This window comes from Erinaceus europaeus, chromosome X (genome assembly GCF_950295315.1).
Source record: "Erinaceus europaeus chromosome X, mEriEur2.1, whole genome shotgun sequence".
Taxonomy (NCBI): domain Eukaryota; kingdom Metazoa; phylum Chordata; class Mammalia; order Eulipotyphla; family Erinaceidae; genus Erinaceus; species Erinaceus europaeus.
Window position 1 is genome coordinate 98,623,608 of NC_080185.1, and position 3,098 is coordinate 98,626,705.

Genomic DNA, 3,098 nt, shown 5'->3' on the forward strand with positions numbered 1-3,098 from the left:
CAATTCACTGGGAACTAGCAAAAAACAAACAAAAACCACTGTGCATAGCAGCACATTTAAGTTTATCTACTGCTAGATTTACTTCCAAGATTTTTACTTGGTATGGAATCAGAAAGAAAGGAAGTAAATCTTGTGGGTAGCCAAATCCCCAACATAACTGAATACCTACAGCGTTGACTATTCACACCACCCCCCGGAAATTTTTTCCAAAGGGAAAAAGCAAATTGGACTTCTGCTAAGAGGAAAGACTCAATTAAATGTGCTTTTTATTCAACGACTAATGCATTAGTTGGGGGATTAAAGAGGAGCAAAGTTTTTTTGTGGCGTTAACACATTTAACTTTTTTTTATTTTTTAGAATATAGTCTACATCTGGATTAAAAAAGTTTTAAATAAGGTTAAGACATAATAACAACAGTGGAACCCTTCATCATTCTATGTACGACAAGGATAGAATGTCAGTTGGTTCCATTTCGGATAAGTCCACTTTCTCATAATAATGCTATTATTTTCACTGGCTGAGTGGCAAGCTTCGTACAAAATGGCACAGTGCCAGATTACACACACAGGATGGGGGTGGGGTGGTGTTGAAAGGGACAGAAGGGTGCCACAGGACAACTATACAGTGTAACAGAAAATCATTAATAAAGTAGTACCAGTTACCCACACAGTGCTGTTTGTGCGCTTATCACAATGGAATCACTGAAGTTTCAGAAGGAGATTCGAAATACTTAAAAGAGGGCCACAGTTACAGAAAGAAATAGTGCAAACAGGAAAACTGATGCAATCCTAACTAGGCTGCGGCCTCCACCAGCCCAACGGCAAGGCTGTGTGCCCCGCCTTCAACCAGCACCCAGCTCTGGGCGGCGCTCCCAAGTGTGGCAACCCGGCGCCGCGCCCTGGCAGGGCCCCTTCTCGGCCCTTTTCCTCCGGAAGGAGTAGAAAAGAAACTCCAGGAAAGGCACAGGCTGAATGCAGGGCGTCAGCTCAGTCCCGTTCCTTTCAACACAGAATGTAGGCCTCTCCCTCCCGGCTGGAAGGTCCTAGAGCCCTGTCTCTCCCACTAGCACTCTCTTCTCCCCAGTGTCCCCTCCATGCAGTCCCGCTGCGCCCCCCTGCACGTACGCAGCCCCCCCACTCCCACCCCCGACAACTTTACAGTCTGCCCATCACGCCCAACAGCCAGAAAGGGAATAGCTTTGAGGGGAAAAGAGGGTGAGAAGATGGGGCCGGAAGGGTGCTGGACAGCCGCAGGCGTCCTGCTTCAGTGGCCCCAGTTGCTGAAGCCGATCTCCTGCTTGTATCTGTTGGTGAGGATGTTGGCTTTGCGTGTGAGTTTGGAGAGCACGGTGTGCAGCCCGTGCAGGTGGTAGTGGAATTGCTGTTCCAGGTCCTCCTCGCCGGCGTCCGCGCCCTCCAGGTGGCTCAGGTCCACGAGGATGTCCTTGGACTTCCAGGCGCTGCCTTCCTCGCTCCCGGCCGGTGGTGGTGGCTGGTGCAGGACTCCCCACTCGATGTCGTTGCGGATGGACTTGAGTAGCATGTAGTGGCTGTACATGTCCCGGCTGGGAGAGAAGAAGCTGCCGTTGGCACTGCCAGGGCCGGGGGCCGAGGACGAGCGCTCCTCCAGGCAGCCGCCACTGCTGCCCACCTCCACGCCCACGTCGTTGTCCAGCCCGGGCTCGGCCAGGGGCACGTCGCGCAGCAGGCTGGGCACCATCACCGTCTGGTCCATATTGTTCACTGCGCCGATGAAGCGGTTCATGGCGTTGAAGAGAGAGTGCTTCTGGTTGTAGGTGTCGCAGATTTGCATCATGGTGGCCGTACGGGCGTCGAGACACAGGCAGACAGGGAGGCGGGTTGGCCCACGGGGCGAGGAGTGGCCGCCTTCACGCGCTCTGGGAGGCCCGCGCCCCGGGCCTGGCTACAGCTGCTGCTGCGGGATCCCCGACTCCGCCGCCGCCTGCTGCCACTCTCGGCTCGATCGCCGCCTGGCACCTGCGGGATGCCCGGCGTCCGGAAGCTGGCGAGGATGGGGGCGCGTGGTCCGCGGGGCGAGTCCTGGCCTGGTGGGGAGACCGGGGAGGGGAGAGAAGACTGTTGGCCCAGCCAGCGTCCACCCCCACCCCAATCCCAGTTCCCGCTCGGCTCCCCCAGGACTGAGCACGGGCGGCTCCCCGCAGCGGGTGGTCCCACCCCCACCTCCCTCCGGATAAACCCTGGTCCCAGCACTGACTCTGGCCAGGGCAGAAAATGGGGTGGCGGTGGGGGATGGGAGGGTACCCACCTCGCTTGACTCCTCGAGATCCCCGGCTGCTCACGGCTCCCGGAGCTGGCGGCGGCTGACTGTGGGCACTGCTGCGCTCTGTGGCCGGACAGGGACTGAAGGCGTCGCTAGTGGCGTGAGCCCCCTACCCATCCCAGGTGCTCCATTTATAGAAGCCTGGAAAGGTGTCGCCGGCGCTCGGCCCACTCTCGGTGTCTCCACCTCCCGCCTCCCCGGCAGCGCAGAGATAAAAGGCCCAGGATGACCGCGAGTAACACTCCTCGGCCTCTCTGCTGCGGGGCGGGGCGCGCTGGGCCAGCTCCGCCTCTCGCCTGATACCCGGGCGGAGGGAGGGCGCAGGGGCAGGGCAGGGCAGGGCCGACGGATGGAGCTGCCGCACCCCTCCAGCGCCGAGCGCGCAGCAGAGCAGCTGGGGGAGGGCCGATCACTGAGCGCGGCCACAGGGCACCAGTACCCGGACCTGGAAGGCGGCTGAGGGTGCTGGGAGTGGGTGGGTTTTTGAATACGCTTTCCCCCCACCCCTACCACCACCTCTCCACCCCCTACTCCAGCAGGATGACCGGAAAGCATGCTACCAGGTTTCAAAGTAACTCCCCCAAGCTGGCATTCAAAGCAATCAAGGCCCGGAAACTACTTTCCCGGTTTATTATTAGCCGTCGGGTAAGAGGGACCACAGCCGGCAACTCCATCCTGGGACTCTTACGTAAGAATGGCGGTTGGGCATGCGGGCTGCACGTGGACTCCCGGTGTTCCTGCAGTGGCCCTGGCCTTGGCCTGCTGCTGGGGGAGGGAAGCTCAGAGGCCTTTTGCCT

The 3,098-nt window shown here is 58.7% G+C and overlaps 1 protein-coding gene across 1 annotated transcript; it reads right to left on the reverse strand.

The window, feature by feature from the left end:
- Positions 1-248: 248 nt before the first annotated feature.
- Positions 249-2,583, reverse strand: MID1IP1 (MID1 interacting protein 1). Its single transcript, XM_016188191.2, has 2 exons — positions 2,287-2,583; positions 249-2,065 (listed from the first exon to the last, which is right to left on the reverse strand). The coding sequence occupies exon 2, from the start codon at positions 1,813-1,815 to the stop codon at positions 1,264-1,266; it is 552 nt and encodes a 183-aa protein (XP_016043677.1). The 5' UTR covers positions 1,816-2,065; positions 2,287-2,583; the 3' UTR covers positions 249-1,263.
- Positions 2,584-3,098: the final 515 nt, after the last annotated feature.